This window comes from Caretta caretta, chromosome 2 (genome assembly GCF_965140235.1).
Source record: "Caretta caretta isolate rCarCar2 chromosome 2, rCarCar1.hap1, whole genome shotgun sequence".
NCBI lineage: Eukaryota > Metazoa > Chordata > Testudines > Cheloniidae > Caretta > Caretta caretta.
The window spans coordinates 141,756,585-141,778,385 of NC_134207.1; the positions used below are offsets into that span (position 1 = coordinate 141,756,585).

The 21,801-nt window shown below is 46.9% G+C and overlaps 1 protein-coding gene across 3 annotated transcripts in view; it reads left to right on the plus strand.

Annotated features, from left to right (window-relative positions):
- The first annotated feature begins 477 nt into the window (after positions 1–477).
- Positions 478–21,801, plus strand: part of LOC125631999 (carboxymethylenebutenolidase homolog) — a 47,090-nt gene continuing 25,766 nt past the window's right edge. For 2 of the 3 annotated variants that reach the window (XM_048839569.2, XM_048839571.2), the window contains exons 1-5: positions 478–658; positions 7,066–7,288; positions 16,318–16,425; positions 20,522–20,664; positions 21,207–21,298. In XM_048839569.2, coding sequence (XP_048695526.1) covers positions 7,074–7,288; positions 16,318–16,425; positions 20,522–20,664; positions 21,207–21,298 — 558 coding nt within the window. In that variant the 5' untranslated portion in view covers positions 478–658; positions 7,066–7,073. The remainder of the gene's footprint in view (positions 659–7,065; positions 7,289–16,317; positions 16,426–20,521; positions 20,665–21,206; positions 21,299–21,801) is intronic. The other variant, XM_048839570.2, reaches the window with a different exon arrangement.

The following is a 21,801-nucleotide window of genomic DNA, read 5'->3' on the forward strand; positions in this document are numbered from 1 at the left end:
TGGGTGCTGGAAATGGAGGACTGCAGGCTATTCACAAGCAATCTCCCAGTTAAATCATCTGGGGGTAGCCATAATCACTGAGGCAGCAGGTTGAGGGTGACAGGGCTCGCCCTCATGAGGAATAAGCATCTGCTTCGAAGACAGCCCAGCAGCGATTTTGTGGTACCTTTCCCTTGGCAGTGCAGGGCTGTAAACACGCTGCTCCCTACTCAGTTAAGGGCACAAGGGTGTCCCTCAACCTCTGACCGCCAGCAGCTTGGACTGGCTGCCAGGGGTGGCTCACTGGGTGATTGCCGGTTCTGTTCATTCCCCCCGAAGCAGCTGAGCAGTCACCCGGACAGAAGGGTACTGGGCTAGCTGGACCACTGGTCTGACCAATCTGGCCACTCTTATGTACCAGATCCTTCCATGCTGGGAAGCCTCCAGCCCCACCCCTGCCCGCTCGCTCCTGTTTTGCTCTGCGCTTGTATGATAAGCGCAGGCGTCGGGACGCGGGCGCTGAGCCGAGGGCCGGAGGTGCTGGGGCCGGGGAGGCGGCGGCGGCCAGGAGCACGCAGAGAGCTCAGCGCCCTCCCCAGGGAGGCAGCCGCGTCTCCGGCCCCTGCTGCGCGTGAGCCGCTCGCTGCGCGGGAAGGGGCGATCAGCGCCCTGCGCTCAGGTGGGTGGCGGGGCGCAGCAGCCAGGGTAGGGGCCAGCACGCAGCGGCCGCTCCCTCCCGGGGCGGGGCGGGGCAGGACGGGGGGCTTCGGGCCGGACGGGGCTTGGATCCGGCTCCTGAGAACGCCCCCTCCCCCCCTCGCAGCGAGAAGCCCCACGTTCAAGCCGAGTCGCTGTGGCCGTGAGCAGGGTGCCCAGGAGAGCCGGGACACGGGCCCGACCCCGGCCGGCCGCCGCGCTGCGGTGATGCGCCGGCTGCGGGGGAAACGCGCGGGTATGGAGGGAGCCCGGCTGCGACCGCAGGGGGCAGGCAGGAAACACAGTCAGCTGCCGACAGGGTGTTGTTGCGTTTTCCTCACGCTAAAACCAAGCGGTTTGGGAGTAGCACAGGTCACCGTGCCGCCTCAGGCACCGATCCTGCCGTCCTCCCTCCAGCCAAACCGGGTCTGGCCTGCAGGGGACCTGCTCATGTGACTGGGCCCGGGGCACTCCGCGCCTTTCCTGATCCTCCGCCAGCCCCGCTACCCAGGCAGGCTCTAGGACCCTGGCCTTCAAACTTTTTTTCTGGCAACCCAGTTGAAGAAAATTGTTGATGCCCCTGACCCAACAGAGCTGAGGATGAAGGGTTTGGGGTGTGTGTGTGGGGGGGGGGGCTCAGGGCTGGGGCAGAGGGTTGGGGTACGGGGGTGAGGGTTGCAGGGTGGGGCCAGGAACCAGGGGTTCAGGGTGTGGAAGGGGGACTCTAGGCTGGGGCAGGGGTTGGGGTCAGGGCTCTGGGCTGAGGGTGCAGGCTCTGGGGTGGAGCCAGGGATGAGGGGTTTGAAGTGCAGGAAGGTTCTAGGTTTGGGGGGGCTCAGGGCTGGGGTAGTGGATGGAGGCACGGGGTTACCTTGTGCGGCTGCCAGTCAACAGCGCAGCGGGGGTGTTAAGGCAGGCCTCCTGCCTGTCCTGGCACCACGGACCACGCTGCACCCCTGAAGCAGACAGCAGCAGGTCCGGCTCATAGGTGGAGGAGCGTGACACTTGCCAGCAGGTGCCTCCCCCGCTCCCATTGGCTGGTTCCTGGCCAATGGGAATGCGGAGCCTGTGCTTGGGACTGGGGCAGTGCACGGAGCCCTGTGGCCCCCCTGCCTAGGAGCTGGATATGCTGCTGGCTGCTTCTGGGGCACTGCATGGTGTTGGAACAGGTAGGGACTAGCCTGCCATATCCGGGCAGCACCGCCAATGGGACTTTTAATGGCCTGGTCGGCAGTGCTGATCAGAGCTGCTGCGACCCAGTGCCTTACGTTCCACAACCCAGTACTGGGTCACGACCTGCAGTTTGAAAACCACTGCTATAGGACAACAGCAGAGTGTCTGTCTCTTAACAGCCCCCTGAAGACTTTAGGCTTTTTAATAATGCTAATAAAGTGGGTTTCCTAAAAAAGTAGGGGGAGGGGAGTGTCACTGGTAAAATGTTTCTGTTGGTTTTCAAGTAAGCACAAAATCCAGAGAAGAAGGGAGACGGTCAGCATCCCCCCCTCCACCCCCATACTGTTACCAATCCCAAATTTAGACTGTCTTCCTGTTGGCAAGTTCTGTTAAATTATCACTCTAAAACACATCTTGGAAATATAAATATAGCATCTTTCCTACAGTCTCTGTCCCCACAGCAGAAAGCAGAATGACAGAGGTGGGAAGGCCTGTAAGTGTGACAGCCTCCACCTTGGCCATCACTGGGGACCTTCACAGCTAAAAGCAGGAGACTCTACAGCTTGCACTCAAGATCCAAGCTCTGTAATCACGGGCTGTAACAAACTCCTATCCTCTGTGGATCAGGTACAGAGGCAGACACATAACTTGCACTGACCAGTAAGGTTACATAAACTAGTTTTGCAGAAGAGCTCACTGGCAGCTTTTCAATTAAGGTTGGTTGTTTTTCTAAAAGCTATGCTCTAGGAATTATTTTGGAGGAAGTTCTATGGCCTGTGTTATACAGGAGGTCAGACTCGATGATCACATTGGGCCCTTCTGGCCTTATAATCTATGAATCAGTGAAACCTATTTGTGCTGTAAGGGCTAAATCCTCCTGCACACAGCGAGCCTGATTGGCCAGGTTCAGTGCAGGGGATTCCTAGGGGTACTTAGGAGGAGGCAATTATTACCCCTTCCCCTCTCCCAGATTGTGAAGCAGCTACAGAGCTGCTGTGTACTGGCTGCTGTGGCCCTTGGGAAGTTGCTCCCATGTCCTAGCTGTGCAAGTGCTAATGGCTGATGGATCTGCATAGTGATTGATCCACTGGTCCCTTTCCTTCCTGCCCCACCTCTAACCCCCAAAACCTTGTGCATGGGGACAGTCAGGGAGCTTGCAGGCAGTGTGCAAACTCCATGTATGTGTTCCCCAAACTACGTTCCTTTCCCCATACTCCATTTTTGATTCAGATAGGAGCAGGACTTGCCCGAAGGCAAGAATGAGATTTTGTTGAATGTGTTGTCGCTTTGTCCTGGTTGCAACAATGAAAAACAGAGGAGTCCAAAGCCCTGAATCACTGAAGCATTACTCCATTTCCATATCAACTTAGTTAAAGTTAAAAGTGCCAGTATTTCATTAAAGGCCTGCATGTAACAGTATAAATATGCCGTGAGCTCTGATGGTACATCTGATGGGGCGTATTCTACAATGTAGGAGACCTTCAAATGGTAATTCCTTGCTGTTGGTCTCCGACAATAAAGCTTTCTGTTCTGTTCTATGTAGGTTCTTATGACCACCCCCATCACTGTAATATCTGAGTGCCTACGAGTAGTGCATTAAGCAATGTGATGAACATCTGTCATGTGTTTGTTCACTCCAGGAAATGTCCACAAGGTGGACCCACAGACTGGCCAGGAGGAGGATCTCTGAGGTAGTTAGTATAAGCCATTCAGGGCTTTAAATATAACTACTAACCCTTTGGCTGTAATAGATAGGTAGAGTAGTGCATTGATATAAAAAGGGCAGAGGGATCCTGGCAGCTGTCTGCACCAGCTGAAGCCACTGAATTGTGTTTAAGTTTACACCAAAGCACAGTGCATTGTCATAATCTAGTCAGCAGTTCTGTGACAAAATTCAGGACCTAGAATTCAGGACCTTTTTCGAAACACCACGGTTAGTGAACATCAATGACTTGTTTGTGACTAACAAATGCAGACACAGCGTGATCCTACTGTATTTTTTCACACTGATAAAAGTTTTTATTTGCAAGATCCAACATGTCAGACAATCGCTTCCCAAAGCTTGCACAATGATGTTGCCTTTGGGATATTATTAGAACTTGATAAACCTGCCAGTTCTAAAAAGCAAGGTGGGAACTGTATCTTGGGGGTATTATATGCATGGTATTCATTGTCAAATAAGATTTTTTTCTACCATAGAAAGAAATAGAAGTAGTGGTATACCAGGCGGCTTAATGGAATCCACTCTCCATAAGTCAGCATTAATTTCAGAGGGCTGGATTTATCTCATGGGAATAATTTATTTTTGTTAGTTAAATTTTAATGAACCAATCTGTACAAATTCACATTAAAATGAAGTTCATCAAACAAAAACAAAGTTAACAGGAGATACGCCCTGTGCAACCCAAATACATATCAGTTAAGAAACAGCATTAAATGGATGCTAGCAGCTAGTAAACTTGTTCCGCCAGTGCTTCAAAGAGCAGCAGCAGCATTCCTAATAGGGAAGAGAACCCTTGAAGTGCCTCCTATCTGGCAACTTGGAGTCTGTCTTCAGATTTTCTTGGGGATTGTAGTTTCTTCCTAATTGGTGGCAGCTGCTCCCTCTGATGTTAGTTGCATGCCCTTGTCTGTATCCCCTGTAGGCCAGTGTTCTGTGATGAGAGGTTGGCGGGGGGAGGGGACTGCTTGCTTGGAGTAGTGCTGCAGGGGAAGTAGGCTGAAGGAAGGCATGGTGGGTAGTACTGGTGTGAAGAGGGAATGAGGTGAAGGAGCAGGGATAGCAGATATCCAGATTCTAGCATTGCCGGGACTCTATCTAGCCCAGCTCCATGTTGGGTAGAACAAAGGAGGTGTGGGGATGAATATAATGTGGCCACACATTCACCCTCTGCCTAAACACCAGATCTCGCCAAAATCCGTTTACCGTTTAGTTTTATTTTTAAAGGGGTGGTGTTCACCAACCATTTGAATGGTGAGGTCCACCTTCTTCAACTGACCCAGTCAGAAACATAGCTCAGGTTCATTTCCACAGCTGCTGAGCTTGAGGCAGTTTCCCCCAGGATCCCCAAAGGCCTTGTCTGCCCCATACTGTACGGTGGTGGAGCCGACTTTCAGTAGCCATTAAGTAATAAAGAAGGGTGGCTTCTTCCATTATTTGTGGGAAAACAAATGTATAGGGGGCAGGGACGGATTAACTCTCCTGTGGGCCCAGGGCTATTAGATTTTGTGGGGCCCCTGTATACAAGTCTTTTTCCTAATTTAAAACAAAACAATCACAATTATGGCATCGAGGCTATTAACGCTATACTAAACTTGCCTTTTAATTAACATAAAGCCATTCTGTGGTAACATTTCAGTCTTAAAATATATAGAATATAGCTGAGTTAATTCAAAATAGTCTACTTCTTACCCTAGAACAGCTGTTATATTAGTTTCTTTCTGGAAGGGAGTTTGGGTACAGGAGGGGGCTCTAGGCTGGGACAGAGTGTTGGGGTGCAGGAGAGGGTGAGGGGTGTGGGCTCTGGAAAGGAGTTTGGGTACAGGAGGGGATTCTGACCTGGGGCAAAGGGTTGGGGTGCAGGAGGGGGTGCAAGGTGCAGGCTCCGGCCGGGAGGCGCTTACCACAGGTGGCTCCCGGCCAGCAGCGCAGCAGGGCTCAGACAGGCTGTCTGCATGCTTTGCCCGCAAGCTGCTCCCAGAAGTGACCGGCTTCTGGCATGTCTCTATGTGCCCCTGGGGTTCCCGGCCAATGGGAGCTATGGAGATGGTGCTGGGGGCGGGGGCAGTGCACGGAGCCACTTCTCCCCCCCCCCCGTCAGGGGCTGCAGAGACATGCCAGCAGCTGGCTGCTTCCAGGAGCAGCATGGGGCCACGGCATGCAGGCAGCCTGCCTGAGCCCTGTTGCATTGGGGCCCCCTTTAGCCTGGGGCCTGGGCTGCAGCCCCTAAAGTCCCTGTGTTAATCCATCCCTGATAGCGGGGTGTTTGGCTATTCACATCTTTGTGTTTGAATTACGTATTTCCCTGTTGTAAAGCCCAGTTCACTTTAAATTTGCCTTGGTAGCTTCAGAGAGAAATTACCCAAGGCAGAATTGTGAGGGGAGATTCCCCCCTGCTCTCCAAAGGCACCAAGGCCCCTGTGGCCCTACCGCTCGCTCCCAGCCATGTGGGCTTGGGAAAGAGAGACCCTCCAGGGAGGAACCAACTAGAGAGAGCTGGAGGGAAACACAGAAGCTGGTGCAGCAGGGCCCTTCTGATGACTGCTGATGTCATCAGACTCCTTTTTCACAAGTCTAATTTCTACCTAATCTGAGTTAGATGAAAAGTGTAACAGACCTGCTGGCTCATTACTGGGTACCTAGTGCTCTCCCTGGCTGAGATGGAGGGAAAGGAGCTAGCCAGAAGAAGGCTCTATAATATCTTGGGTACAGGAAAAGGAAGTAACACGGTGAGGTTCGAAGGGACCAGGCATGTGAGCAGGAGCAGCAGCCTGGCTGCTGTGTGTGTGGAGGGAAGGCTGGGTAGCAGGCAGAATAAGAGCTGGGACTGAAGGCTGGACAAGGGGCTCACAAAAGCAACATGATACAGGGCCTCAGCCTATAGGTAGGAGGTGTGAGATGGCTACACATATGGGTGGCCAGAGCATGGTGTGGAGGGATCTCAATGAAACAGTTACCCTTCCAGTGGTTTGCCCCAGGCACAGAGCTGGGAACTGTGGGTTGAATTTTGTAGCTGTTAAAGTGAGTGCCCTCATGGTATTTATTTTCCCCCAATATAGTTCTCTCCTGTTACACTTAGACTCCATGAACATTTATGAGGACCCACTGATGGCTACAGCCTGTTAAGCAAGGTGGCCACTCTCACATTTCCAGAATACCACATGGGGGGCATTTGTAAGAGCCAGAGGGTGCGGAGCGGTATCCCCGTCCAATATTAGACAAAACCACATTTGGTTTTATCCCAGTACTGGACAGGGGACAAACCTCTCAAAAAGAGGACTGCCCAGTTCAGTACTGGATGAGTGGCCTCTGTACTGTAGAGCCTAGTGCATGGAGTGCCTATATCATATGCCTCTGAGCCGGTGGTACACAGCACACCCTATTATCAGACATCTAGAGGGCATTCTGTACTACGGCAGTTGCAGTGATGCCCTGTAGTGGGGTCAGTTACAGTACTTTGAGATATATGAATCTTTGTCCTTTTAACTTCACATCAGATTTCCAGATGGCCAATGAAGCGAGACCATGCCCATGTGACATTGGAGACAGGTTTGAGTATGGGGGGCTTGGGCATGAAGTGCAAGTGGAGCACATCAAGGCGTATGTTTGCAAACCGTCCGCCAGCACAGAAAAAGCTGTGGTTGTGATTCAAGATATATTTGGATGGCAACTCCCAAATACCAGATACATGGTTGATATGCTTGCAGCTAATGGATACATGTAAGCAATTCTTTTTTCTTGTTTTCTTCCTAAAGAGACATTCTCAAGTTCACTAGGTCCAAATTATGACCTGGTCTATGGTGTCTTCCGTACACTAGGAGCAACCTTATACTTTCAGTCTGTATGACTTATTTTAGAACAAAGAAGACAAAAGAAGAAAAAGTGGACTCTTCCTGAGAGACCGCAGTATACAGTAGGTCTCCTCTGCATAGTTGTTTTCAGACATGATTGTTGTCAGACATGGCACAGCAATTGTCAGAACATAGTGGCTGCACAAGCAGAGTTCTGAGAAATGTCAAGGTGCAGTGCACTAACAGAAGCACCAACAAAGGCTATTGTGTTTGAATGTCAAACAATGTGGGTGATTAAAAAAATTAAACAGCTTTCACTGAAATTTAATTAAACAATAACAAGAAGTGCATGTTCATATAAGGTTTTGCAAATTCTCTTTAAAACAAAACATCTTTTAGTCTGAACTACATGATGGTTTTTCTTTTAATTTTTGCCAAAAAGATGTAATGGACTATGTGCACTAGAGCATTGCATACAATCCTTCTTTCCCCTGCTCCCAGCTAGAAACAGCTTGTCTCAAGCTTCTGAGGTTCATAAGAGTTAAATCCAACAGTGGGGTACCAATTTCTAGCAAATCCATGTGCTGTAAACAGGCAGTTACTGTGTAATTACAACCACATCTGGGGAGCTGGAACTTGACCTCTGCTCCAGAAAAGTGGGCCTCTGCCTAATTTTGTAATGTTCTGGCTTTGAGTGCTGGCCCCCTTTAGTGGCTGCAGCCCATTGAGGAAAATGGAATTAAAATTAATGGCAGCGAAGGACAATTGTTAATCTCAAGAAACTGAGGTCTGGTTTTGGAACTAGTGCCTATCCTATAATCTGGTTTGGCTTTATCTAGTAGTTGAATGCGTCAATCAGCAGGACAAGAATTCTCTGTTTGAATTCTGTGTATGCTCCAAAGCTTGTCCACCCTGGGTCTGTAGCTCACTATCTCTCCACTGCCCATTAATTTCTGATCATCTGATGTTTGCACTTCCCTCGCAAGGTGGGGAGAGAGTGGAAAGCTGGGAGGCAGGCAGCTTTTGGCTCCCTCTCGTGTAAGGTAGTTAACTGGCTGAGTACACAGAGATGTGAGCAGGGTGGGCATTCAGTGTAGGATGTGACTGGTTGGACTGGCACATTACCATCTAGTGGCAGGAATGCAGGAGTTTATTTTAAGTGCTCTCCAACCTCCCGCTCCTCCCGCCAGAGCATCACTGGGACGGAGAGCCCTTGAGCCTGAATTTCAGGGCCCTTGTTAAGGAAAATATCCTGTGTTATCTCAACAGGCTTGCTCCTGTGGAGAGGAATGTGTTCAATATTTGTAGTGCAGTCCTGGGTGATAAATTCATTCTCCAAATAATAGTCTGATTTAACTGACATTACGTATAGAGCATGTTTAAATCTCACATTAAGCTTAATAATACAGGGCCATTTTGTGTCAGCATTGTTTAAACAGAACTTCCCATTACATTAAATGGGGACTGTCAAGGTTCCTTCCCCACTCTGAACTCTAGGATACAGATGTGGGGACCTGCATGAAAGACCCCCTAAGCTTATTCTTACCAGCTTAGGTTAAAAGCTGCCACCACCAAAGTGTTACACAAAGAACAGGGGAAGTGCCCACTTGGAAACGTCTCCCCCCCCCTCCCCCATATATCCCCCCAAGCACTACACCCTCTTTCCTGGGGAAGGCTTGATAAAAATCCTCACCAATTTGCATAGGTGAACATTATGGATCTTAACCCTTGGATCTTGAGAACAATGAAAAGCAATCAGGTTCTTAAAAGCAGAATTTTAATTAAAGAAAAAGGAAAAGAATCACCTCTGTAAAATCAGAATGGTAAATACCTTACAGGGTAATCAGATTCAAAACATAGAGAATCCCTCCAGGCAAAACCTTAAGTTACAAAAAGACACAAAAACAGGAATAACATTCCCTCCAGCACAACTTATTTTATCAGCCATTTCAACAAAACAGAATCTAACGCATATCTAACTAGATTGCTTACTAACTCTTTACAGGAGTTCTGACCTGCATTCCTGCTCTGGTCCCGGCAAAAGCATCACACAGACCGAGAGAACCCTTTGTGTCCCGTCCCCCCCCCCAGCTTTGAAAGTATCTTGTCTCCTCATTGGTCATTTCGGTCAGGTGCCAGCGAGGTTATCTTAGCTTCTTAATGCTTTACAGGTGAAAGGGTTTTTCCTCTGGCCAGGAGGGATTTAAAGGTGTTTACCCTTCCCTTTATATTTATGACATGCCCCCCAAATCACAGATAGGGTGAAACGCTGGCTGTGATTTCTTCCTGGAGTTCTAGGAGAAAACAGAGTTAATAAGACACATGCACCTCTAAATATACTACCAAGTATATAAAGACGAACAATATTTTCCACATCTCAAGGATGATTTGAACCAGTTGATTCTGGGAAACTTTCATGGGAGAGTGCATCAGCCACTTTGTTAGAAGCTCCTGAGATGTGTTGGATGTCAAAATCAAAATCTTGGAGAGCTAAACTCCACTGAATAAGTTTTTTTGTTATTTCCCGTGGCGGTATGAAGCCACTGTAGCGCAGCATGGTCGGTTTGCAGGTGGAAACGCCATCCCCAAACGTATGGGCTTAGCTTTTCCAGAGCATAGACAATGGCGTAACATTCTTTTTCACTGACTGACCAGTTGCTTTCCCTCTCAGACAGCTTCTTGCTGAGAAACACGACAGGATGGAATTCTTGATCCAGTCCTTCCTGCATTAAAACTGCTCCCATACCATGCTCGGACGCATCTGTGGTTACTAGGAATGATTTGTCAAAGTCTGGGGCCCTTAGCACAGGGTCAGACATGAGTGTCGCTTTAAGCTGGTTAAAGGCCTTCTGACACTCTTTGGTCCACTGAACAGCATTTGGCTGTTTCTTTTTGGTTAGGTCTGTCAGTCGGGCCGTGATTTGGCTGTATTGCGGCCTGTAATATCCAGCCAAGCCTAAGAAGGATTGGACCTGTTTCTTTGACTTTGGGACAGGCGACTTTTGGATAGCATCCACTTTGGCCTGTAGGGGGTTGATAGTTCCTCGACCCACCTGGTGTCTAAGGTAAGTCACTCTGTTCAGGCCTATTTGACACTTCTTAGCCTTAACAGTTAGTCCTACCTCCCTTATGCGCTCGAAGACTTTTTGTAGATGTTCCAGGTGTTTTGCCCAGGAATTTGAAAATATGGCCACATTGTCAAGGTAGGCGACTGCATATTCTCCTGATCCCGTCAGGAGACGATCTACAAGTCTTTGGAAGGTGGCGGGTGCATTCCGCAGCCCAAAAGGGAGTACATTAAATTCATACAGCCCAACCTGTGTGGTGAAGGCTGACCTTTCCTTGGCGGATTCATCTAGCTGTACCTGCCAGTACCCCTTGGTTAAGTCCAAGGTAGAGATGAACTGGGCCCGTCCCAGTTTCTCTAATAGTTCATTTGTGCGTGGCATTGGATGGTTGTCTGGGCGAGTTACAGCTTTTAGCTTACGGTAGTCCACTCAAAAGCGTATCTCCCCATCTGGTTTGGGAACTAGAACCACTGGAGATACCCATGCACTGCCAGGGGGGCTGATTACCCCCATCTGTAGCATATAGAATGGGAGATCCAGGATAGCAGTTTTAGCTTGAGGAGACACCCGGTAAGGTTGGACTTTAATTGGGTGAGCATTACTTGCCTCAATGGAGTGGTATGCCCGTTCAGTCAGTCCTGGGATGGCTGAGAACGTCGGCTCGTAGCTAGTGCACAGCTCCTGGATCTGCTGTCGCTGCATACGCCCAAGGGTCATGGAGAGGTTCGCCTCTTCCACGCCACCAGCACTTTTCCCTTCGTAGTAGACACCTTCAGGCCACTCAGTGTCATCTCCTCCCTGGGCTGTAAACTGACAAACCTTTAATTCTCTGGAATAAAAGGGCTTTGGAGAATTAATATGGTACACCTTAGGCTTTCGGTTGGAGGTGGGGAATGCTATGAGATAATTAACAGCTCCCAGGCGCTCCAGGACCGTGAATGGCCCTTCTCACGACGCTTCCATTTTATGGGCCTGGAGCGCCTTTAAGACCATGACCTGGTCCCCTACTTTGAAGGAACGCTCTCTGGCATGTTTATCATACCAGCCTTTTTGCTCTTTTCGAGCATCCTGTAGATTTTCTTTAGCAAGGCTAAAGAGGTTCAGAGGGTGTTTTGTAGGTTGGTGACAAAGTCCAGAATGTTAGTTCCTGGAGAAGGTGTAAACCCCTCCCATTGCTGCTTCACCAACTGTAATGGCCCCTTAACCTTACAGCCATATACAAGTTCAAATGGTGAAAACCCTAAACTGGGATGTGGTACAGCTCTGTAGGCAAAGAGCAACTGCTGCAACACTAGGTCCCAATCATTGGAGTGCTCATTTACGAATTTACATATCATGGCCCCCAAAGTTCCATTAAACTTCTCCACCAGGCCATTTGTTTGATGATGGCAAGGGGTGGCAACCAAGTGATTCACTCCATGAGGGGTGAGGGGAGGATAGCTCAGTGGTTTGAGCATTGGCCTGCTAAACCCAGGGTTGTGAGTTCAATCCTTGAGGGGGCCATTTAGGGATTTGGGGCAAAAATTGGGGATTGGTCCTGCTTTGAGCAGGGGGTTGGACTAGATGACCTCCTGAGGTCCCTTCCAATCCTGATATTCTATGAGCATCCAAAAGGCTTTCCATAGTTCCTGCCAGGAAATTAGTTCCTGCATCTGTGAGGATGTTGGAGGGCCAACCTACCTTGGCAAAAATGTCTGCTAGTGCCTGGCACACACACTTAGCCCTGGTGTTGCTTAGAGCTACTGCTTCCAGCCACTGGATGGCAAAATCCATGAAAGTCAGCATGTACTGCTTCCCTCTGGGTGTGTTTTTCGGAAAAGGACCCAGAATATCCACAGCTACTCGCTGAAATGGAACCTCAATGATGGGGTGTGGCTGGAGAGGGGCTTTGACCTGGTCTTGGGGTTTTCCCACTCTTTGGTGTACCTCACAAGACCGGACATAGGTAGAAACATCCTTGCCCATTCCCTCCCAGTGGAATGACCTCCCCAAACGGTCTTTGGTCCTGTTTACCCCAGCATGGCCACTAGGATGATCATGGGCTAAGCTCAAGAGCTTGACCCTGTACTTAGTTGGAACTACCAACTGTCTGAGGATGCCAGTCTTCCTGGTGTCCACCAGAAAGGGTTTCCTTGTATAAAAGTCCTCTTTCTACAACAAACCTGGATCGATTAGAGGAGCTGAGAGGCGGTGGGTTGCTCCGTGCCACCATCCAAGCTCTCTGGAGGCTTTCATCTGCTTCCTGTTTGGTCTGGAACTGTTCCCTTGATGCTGGAGACATCAGTTCCTCATTGGATTGTGGACCTATGCTTGGTCCCTCTGGAAGCAATGTAGGGGATGGGCCTGTTTCCGTTGACTGTGAACCACTCTCCAGTGGTGCACTATGTTGGGGTTCAGGCTCCAGCTGAGCCTCTTGTATAGGGTTATCAGCTGCTGCCGGTTCAGGTTCGGTGAGGCCCTCTGGTGTTGGGGTTGCAAGTACTGGATTCAGTGCTGGCAATGGTTCTGCGGCTGGCTCTGTCTGGGTCTCTGGGATTGGATCTACTACTGCTGTTGCAGACTTGGCATGGGGTCCGGTTCTATCACCTCTGACCGGGTCCTGGTAGAAGTTTCCGGAACAGAGCTCGGCGTGACTGCTTGCTAAGCCTGGCTGCAGGTGACCATTCCCACCCTCTTGGCTAGCTTCACATGATTGGCCAAGTCTTCCACCAACAGTGTGGGGATGGGATAATCATCATAGACTGCAAAAGTCCACGTTCCTGACCAGCCCTTGTACTGGACAGGCAACTTGGCTGTAGGCAAATTGAAAGAGTTGGACTTGAAGGGTTGAATTGTCACTTGGATCTCTGGGTCGATTAAATTGGGGTCCACTAAGGAAGCATGGATAGCCGACACTTGCGCTTCGGTGTCCCTCCACGCGGAGACCGTCTTCCCGTCCACATTCACAGTTACCCTCCGCTCTGAGGGAATCTGGGAGGTATCTGGGCCTGAGGACCTCTGGTGTGATTCCGGTGCAATGAAATGTAATCTGTTGGGGTTCTTGGGGCAGTTGGCCTTTACATGCCCCGGCTCGTTACATTTAAAACATTGTCCAGCTGATGGGTCACTGGGGCAAGGTGGGTTGCTGGGGAACGGTGTGGCAGGACGATAAGGTGTCTGGAGTATTCTTTTGTGTGTAGTTCAGGCCTTGGGCTGCCCCCGGTAGTAGGGTGTGGTCTGAGGGTGTCCCTTCTGGTATCCGCTCCAACTGCGACCAGGGTTGTTCCTCCCTCCACCTCTTTTGTTCCAGCTTGCCCCGCTTCTCTGGCAGTCTGGGACTGCTTGTATTGATCAGCATAAGAAGCAAGACTTTCTGCTGAGTCCGTTTCCTTATCCCATAAACGTTGTTTTATTTCCTCCTTGGACATATTCAGGAATTGCTCCTGAGCTATCAAATCACACATTCCATCAAAGCTAGTGACACCCCTTCCTTCGACCCATTTATCTAACAGATCCTTCATCTGGTTTAGATAAGCCACATTACTTAGTCCAGGCCCTCTCTTAAGGGTTCAAAATTTTACTCTACGTTTCAGAAGTAATTTGAAATTGCTTTAAAACCAAATTCTTGAACTTATTATAGTCAGAAGCCTCATCAATAGGCATCTTATTGAATATGTCCAGAGCTCTTCCAGTCAATTTTGCGACCAATGTGGTCATCTTGTGAGCTTCAGGAATTTTATGGAGAGTGCACAGTCTCTCAAAGGTGAGAAAATATTCAGCAATATCACTGGATTCATCATACTGTGAACATAGTCGCTCCCATTTGTGGATTGTTGGGGAAGGATGGTTAGGGTTATCTAGTAGATTCCGCTCCAGCCCTTACCTTCTCCAACTCCAGTGCATGCTTCCTCTCTTTTTCCTTCTCTGCCTCAGCATGCTTCCTCTCTTTTTCCTTCTCCTCCATTTCTTTTTCCCTTGCCTCCATAGCTCTCTTGTGGGCAGCCTCTTGGTTTTTTTCTGCCTCGTTCGCTGCCTCCAGTTCTCTCCTGTGGGAATCCTCTTTGGCTGTTTCTGCCTTGGGCTCTGTCATGGTTGCCTCTCTGTTTTTAACTAACTTTACACCCGAAAGTTAGAAATAAAACAAACAAACAAAAAACTTGGCTTGTCAAAAAAAAAAAAGGTGGTGCTGTGACCGGATACCTGTGTTCTCTGATAGTGATTGTCAGCCTACAGAAAAATCCTTTTAAAAAAAACCCTAACACCTTTGTCTCCAGGCAAATAGACAGAAAACCCTCTAGCTGCTCTTAGCTAGAAAAAAAACCCATGTCTTCAGGTCTGTGAAGAACTTGTGAATTTCCCTGCAGGAGGTTAACTACCTTGCCTTTAGGTAGAGAAAACTCCAGCTCACAAAAGACAATTCCCTTTTGTCTCTGCTCTGGCCCCCAAGCAGAGACAAAAAAACTCTAACTGCTTTCAGCTTAAAACCTGCTTTCAAGCAGCCCAAAGGAAAAAAAAATGTCCTTTTAAATTCTATGCTTTTGGTTCACAAAAATCTCAAATTGATCTCAGAATGATTTCAAGTTAATCCCACTGCTCTGCCACCATGTCAAGGTTCCTTCCCCACTCTGAACTCTAGGGTACAGATGTGGGGACCTGCATGAAAGACCCCCTAAGCTTATTCTTACCAGCTTAGGTTAAAAGCTGCCACCACCAAAGTGTTACACAAAGAACAGGGGAAGTGCCCACTTGGAAATGTCTTCCTCCCACACCCCCCCCCCCCAAATATCCCCCCCAAGCACTACACCCTCTTTCCTGGGGAAGGCTTGTTAAAAATCCTCACCAATTTGCATAGGTGAACACTATGGATCTTAACCCTTGGATCTTAAGAACAATGAAAAGCAATCAGGTTCTAAAAACCAGAATTTTAATTGAAGAAAAAGTAAAAGAATCACCTCTGTAAAATCAGGATGGTAAATACCTTACAGGGTAATCGGATTCAAAACATAGAGAATCAAAAGACACAAAAACAGGAATATACATCCCATTCAGCACAACTTATTTTATCAGCCATTTCAACAAAACAGAATCTAACGCATATCTAACTAGATTGCTTACTAACTCTTTACAGGAGTTCTGACCTGCATTCCTGCTCTGGTCCCGGCAAAAGCATCACACAGACCGAGAGAACCCTTTGCGTCCCGTCCCCCCCCAGCTTTGAAAGTATCTTGTCTCCTCATTGGTCATTTTGGTCAGGTGCCAGCGAGGTTATCTTAGCTTCTTAATGCTTTACAGGTGAAAGGGTTTTTCCTCTGGCCAGGAGGGATTTAAAGGTGTTTACCCTTCCCTTTATATTTATGACAGGGACTTCTGTGTAGGCACTGATAGTCCACATTTCAGATTTTGTGGGCAATATCATGCTATCAGGATATCAGCACTTGAGTTTGGCCATTTATTTCAGCCAGTCATTCCTTAGGAGGTCAGTTAATAACTATTTTATTTTTTGTATTACTGTAGAACCTTCAAACCCCATCTCAGACTGGGTCCCACTATGCTGGCATTGTAAAAAACACAGTAAGAAATGTTATCTTCCCCAAAGAGTTTTCAGTCTAAATACTCAAGACAGACAAAGGATTGGAAAAAGGGAGTATCCCTATACCCATTGTCATGGCAAATGAGCTTATGTGATTTAATCATTAAAGGAATATTGTTAAGCAAATCGTATTTATTTGTATATATATTTAAAATAATGATTTATACTTTTAAAAAATTATTAATAATATTTAACAAAGGCCAAAATTGAGGGGAGTGAAATCACTACCATATCACAGATTAATGGAAACATTCCTTGGTTTAAAAGACTACAAAACATCTCAGGATTTGATAAATAAACTTACTTTGATTTTTCATACAGAGCCATCTGCCCCGACTTTTTTGTGGGAAAAGAACCTTGGAATCCTTCTGATGACTGGTCCACGTTTGGTGAATGGCTGAAAACACGAGATGCCAGAAAAATAGACCAGTAAGATGCAAGAGGGATGGCATCCCTTGTCATGGATCAACTATTCTTTTCTTTGGTCTGAGATTGGGGTGCACCTAGCCTACCAGCCTGATGGGCTGGTTTAAATGTTCCACCTTTGGCGGTGGCGGGGACCAGGCTGCCTTAAGGGATGAGGTTGCTCTTCCAGCGGAGAACTCTATCATTTGTTGATAGGACTTTATTATAGTCTTTGGATGTTGGTGCAATAGCTGCTAAACATTGTGTCCACCAGCTTCCTCCTCACAGGTCACCAGAACTTATAAATGACCTGTGAGAGAGGAGACATCCAAAAGGAACAAGTCTCTTTCAGAGACTGACCAACTGAAACATATCAATATTTTAAGATTATATGACAGTGGTGGTTAGGGGGCTTATTCCTTCACCCACTTACTTCCCTGGTCCTTCTCGCATGAACAGAGAGCAACAATACCCAAAGTCCAAAGGTGCAAACAATTCGATGTTTATTGGGGTGAACTTCCAGCAAGCATGATTCCAGTTTCCTTCCTTAGTGTCCCCCTTCCCAGCTCTGACACCACAGAGCCTTACCTGTGTCCCTGTTCCCATTCCTGCCCTTAGCTAAACATGATTCCAATTTCCCCACCTCCATTCCCTGTTTCCATTTCCCCCCCCCACACACACTTCCTGATTAACTGCAGACTACGTAGTAAAACTTGAGTTCTGCTTAGCTATACCTTAACCAATCATTTTCCTGAAATTTAACGAACCAATCCTAACACATTGTAACATGATTATGTAACCAATTATATCCGACCACCTTAATTAGTTTACACCCAGCAAAATTAATTATACAGCAGACAGGAACAATCACAGAACCAGATAGAGATTATGCGGACAAACAATAGGGAAATGGGGACTATAGTGATAGAACAAACACAGAAATGAGGATTTCACATCCCAGCTATTGATAAGTGAGTTCTTGCCAGACAGGATGCTATCAAACTAAGTTTCCATTTACATCTTCTAGGCACTTTCCTTTCTCTGGAGGCGATAGGCATTATCAGGACAGGATTGTATTCCTAACAGCCCAATAGCACCTTCTTTCAATGTGACTAGGTTGGAATGTGAGGATGTGGCCGGTCCCTTCCCAGCTTATGGCTGCCCCTGCTGCTTAGCCAAAGGTCTTAGCCTAAGAACAGGGCCTCAGACTGTCACAGTAAGAGAAGGCTCTTATACCGGCAGATAGTGATTTTGATTGTTTCTTTTATACCTCTATAACTAGCCAAGTGATAAGAATACACCTAAATTCTTAGTGTATAGGCCTTCACAGGCAGGCCTGAATATCTATATCCTAACAGTGGTGTGGAAAGGTTTCCTTGGTTCCACCATAGTTTCTGAAAAGTTGTGCACAGCATAACTGTCCCAAGTGGTTGACATCTGGATGAATCTTTATTGCCTAACTAAGAGAGTTAGTATGTATAGTTAGAATACAATCTTTTTTACTGTCAAGAATGTTCATATTACTTTGCAGACTAAATTGCTTGGATTTGGATTCAATTGTTTATTGCAAGGAAGAAAGTACAATAACTTGAGGGGATAGGCATTGAGTCTTCCCTGGTTGGGTTTCAGCTAGTTTTGCTCACTGAGGTAATGAAGATACTGAGGTGCTTCATGCTAAAACCTATGAGTCGGACCCTTTTCCTCCTTGGCCGAGTAAGGCCAATAAGAAAGTACTGGTGCATTGTTAGTTAAGATTTTCAGGGTGTCCCTGTGGTAGGTGGGGTGAGGGACAGAGCTTCGGTAGCTCTGAAAGATGCTATTGTGAGGCCATTGCTCAAGAAACTACCCTTGATATCAACTTTGCCCAGCTATTGAGCTGTATCCCTCATCCCACTTTTGTGGAAAGGTAGTTGAGAAGGTTGAGGTGGGGCCGCTGTGGCAGTTTCTTGATTCCTTAGTTGACCTTGACTTCTGTCGATCGGGACCTGGGTAAAGGGTAGAAAGTGCACTGGTTGCATTAGTTGATAAACTCCACCCAGAAATGGACAAAGATAGTGTCTGTGCCAATTTCTGTAACAGTCATTTGATGATGAGATTTTGTTGGCTTGTTTATGGACCCTGGCAGGGTCGATGGAGCTGCTCTTGTATGGCTCTGAGCGTACCTCTGAGAGATCCCAAAGGTAGTTTTGGGGATTTGTTCCTCTGTCCCAAAGGCTCTTTCCTACAGGGTACCACAGGGTTTATATTGTTATTTCTCTTGTACAGTGTATACATGAGGCCTGTGGGAGGAGATACGGAGTCTGATTTATTCAGTGTGTTGCTGATACTTAGATCTGCATCTCAATCGTATGGTTGGAGCAATAGAACAAATTACTCTGTGATTAGAAAGGGTCGTGAATGACAGCTAGCTGGCTGCAACTCAATCCAGACAAGATGAGAGAATGTTGGTGGCCAGTGGAAGCAGGCAGAAGAATTGGCAGGAATTGTACCAGTACCTCTCATTGAGAGAGCATGGCCGCTATTTATAAAACTGGTACACGTGGGCATTGTTAGATTCTGAGCTGCTCCTGGGTGCCCAGGTACTGGCAGTAGCCAAGAGCGTTTTATTCCATCTGCACCTGGCAAGACATTTCTCTTTGATGAAGGGACATTGCCACAAATATCCATGTGTTTGTCACCTCAGGATTAGATTGCTTTCATGTGCTCCACTTAGGGCTACACTTTGGGACCTTTTGGAAGCTGAAGCTGGTGCAGAATGGTGCAGTTATTAAGTTGCATGTTGGAAGCACAATTACACCAGTGCACTGCACTAGCTTCTAATAAGCTTCCAAGGGAATTCAAGGTGTTAGTTTCTACATGTCAAGCTTAAAATGGTTTTGGTCTTGGTTGCCTGTGGGATTCTTCCCCCCCCCCCACCTGTGCCATACTGCTACAGCTTGTAGGAGAGCATCACACCTCCTCTGCACAAGACAATGGCTCAGGGGAGGAGGTGTTAGGCTCTGCCTGGCATTTCCTCCCTGTACCTTACATGTTCTAAATGTTGGTCCCAATTGGACAGACAAAGTGTCTGGCGTTTCACTGGAGGTTTTAGTGCTGAGGGGCTGGTGGTAGAGTCTTGTGTTGGTCTGATTCATATTTCACATGCCCAGGTGCAGGGGAGTAGGGGATAGTGTCTGAAGTAAAGAGTTGTTTGGGTAGAGTGTAGGCTCAGATGTTACATCTCCCCCCTCCTTCCCAACATCAACTCCCTTTAGTACAGTGGTTCTCAAACTTTTGTACTGGTGACCCTTTTCACATAGCAAGCCTCTGAGTGCAACCCCCCCTTATAAATTAAAAACACTTAAATATATTTAACACCGTTATAAATGCTGGAGAGGAAGTGGGGTTTGGGGTAAAGGCTGACAGCTTGTGACCCCCCCCCCCCATGACCCTCTGAGGGGTCCTGACTCCCAGTTTGAGAACCCCTGCTTTAATACCTCTGCAGTGGTCATGTCTCCCTCTGGGCTGGCTGGTGTTTGTGGAGTACCTCATGTTTTGGAAATCCAGCTGTTAGAGCAATATGCAGACCTTTTCCAGATTTGTTACACTTCCCTTCCTGCAGTACACCAGACATTTTGTGTAAGAGCTAAATTACAGTTATCATCAATGTTATAATTGTTTAGTTAATGGCATTCCCTGGAGACTGCTCTACCACTTTTTAAAATACTTATATACAAGATAAGAATTGAGCCATCTTCACAGATCAGTTTTAATTCTTCTGCCTCTGAGGTCTGTAGTGTAATAAATTATTCTGTTTCCACACATTTATATTTCCTTCCAATGTGTGTTATTCATGTCTTCCTCTCATTCCTCTCATTTGTCCCTTTCTGGATGAACTAATTATATTAAATACTCATCTCTTTTTGGAAACTGAATTATGGTTGTCAGCCTGCATTTTAGATTATCAGCCCCTAATCTCGGGCTCGAATATCTCTCTTTAAAAAAAGCATATATAAATTAAAAACAAACACAGAGAAGTTGTGGGGGGGACAATTTTATGTACTTTTGTATTTTCTTTTCTGATTTTCAGGGAGTGTTTCTACTATGGATTCCTTAGTTCACTTTTGTTTATATGTTGTAGGGAAGCTGATGTTGTCTTGAGGTATCTAAAGCAGCAATGCAGTGCAAAGAAGATTGGTGTTGTCGGATTTTGCTGGGGTGGCATTGTCGTACATCACCTGATGATGAAATACCCTGAGTTAAAGGCAGGTGTGTCTGTCTATGGTAAGTGGAGAATGCATGGGAATGCAATCAGGCTCACTTACATATGTGTAATAGTTCCAACTGAGGTGGCCAAGAGTGCTTTCTTTCATCCTGAGTTGGCAAAGAAGTTGTGACATTTCCTTTCAGGTATGGACTTCTCCTTATGCTCTATCCCAAAAGATGAGGTCAGCTGAGTTAGCCTTGCTAACAGTCCTGGATTATAATTCTTTGGCTGTTTACAATAGAATTTGCTTCCCCCGTTGGTCCAAAGGAGCCCACAGGATAACTTGCAAATCTTATTAATTCAGATATTCAGTCTTTTGCTTGAGGGGTTAGTTCGAAGGGGATTTAGTCTCTTGAGTGTCTCAAAGGGGTTTTTAGCTGTGTTCTAAATTGTGTGATTTTAAAGGTGATGTACACCTAGTATTTGGTGCAGAAACATTTGAATAATGAAACAGAAATGAATATTGCTGAAGCAAAGAGAAACTTTGAACTCTGAATATACAGTTCACCTTGGAAGCTGTATCACTACATTTTAAACACTTTTTTGAATTTTTTCCTAGGAATAATCAGGGACTCTGATGACAGATACAATTTACTGAAGCCCACATTTTTCATTTTTGGTGAAAAAGATGATGTCATTCCTCTTGATCAAGTAAGTTGCTTTTTTAAATGAAACCTCTGTTGATGAGTATTATTTTCTTTTTTGGACTTGAACCTGTCCCATCAGTCTTGGAAGCTGAAACACAGAACAGCCTGGTGGTAGTGCATGAGAACCAGAGAGTGAGAGAAGAAAATGGAAATTGACTACCTTTGTTTTCATTGTCTAAGCTGAGTGAAGGACCAAGGAACCAAAGCCAAAACAAAACCAGAAAATGGCATTGAAAAAGTTTTGCCTTTTCCGCCTCAGAATTGGTATTAGTAACACTTTTTTCCAAAAATCTCACCCCTCCCTTGAGATGTCAAAGCAATTTTGATCCTTTGGAGTTGCTAAGGCTGTCACCCTGCTGTAATCGGGAATGGGGCATTCTCTGAGCAGACTAGCTGGCTATGGAACTCGCATCCCACCTTGGTTCACAAAAGCATGGATTTAGGTAACCCTCATGACACTGAAAGACTCAGCTGTTTTTCCAGGCTTTCCCAGCGATGGAGGTATTG